This window comes from Eimeria mitis, genomic scaffold, assembly GCF_000499745.2.
Source record: "Eimeria mitis Houghton genomic scaffold, Emh_scaff1056, whole genome shotgun sequence".
Classification (NCBI taxonomy): Eukaryota; Apicomplexa; class Conoidasida; order Eucoccidiorida; family Eimeriidae; genus Eimeria; species Eimeria mitis.
Genome location: NW_013567333.1, coordinates 6,268 through 6,601, shown reverse-complemented (window position 1 = coordinate 6,601; position 334 = coordinate 6,268). Strand labels below are relative to the sequence as shown.

General features: G+C 60.5%; 1 protein-coding gene across 1 annotated transcript in view; it reads right to left on the bottom strand.

Annotated features, from left to right (window-relative positions):
* EMH_0028440 (DNA photolyase, putative) overlaps positions 1 to 334 on the bottom strand; it is a gene marked incomplete at both ends in the record, with an annotated part of 3,534 nt that overhangs the window by 1,013 nt on the left and 2,187 nt on the right. The window contains one exon of the mRNA XM_013494154.1: positions 3 to 271. Coding sequence (XP_013349608.1) covers positions 3 to 271 — 269 coding nt within the window. The remainder of the gene's footprint in view (positions 1 to 2; positions 272 to 334) is intronic.

Genomic DNA, 334 nt, shown 5'->3' with positions numbered 1-334 from the left:
GAGACGCATACGCAGACAGCCGCTGCGGCGAGCAAAACGCTGTGAGGGCAGCGAGGCCCCCAGCAGCTCCAGGCATCCACTGCGGCGGCAGCGGCACCGAGTCGTCCACTTGCAACTGCTGCTGCACCTGCTGCAGCAGCTGCTGCGAGGCATTGGCAGTGACCCCCTGCAGCGCGCTGCTCTTGTATGGGTGCCGCCGCACCTTCGGGAAGTCGCAACAAAAGTCCGCCAAAAGCGGCATTACACGGCTGCGAAACGTCCGCGCAGCGTACTGAGAATACACACCCGCAGAAACATAAATAAAAAACGTTGGTAGATGGAATGGAGAGCTTAC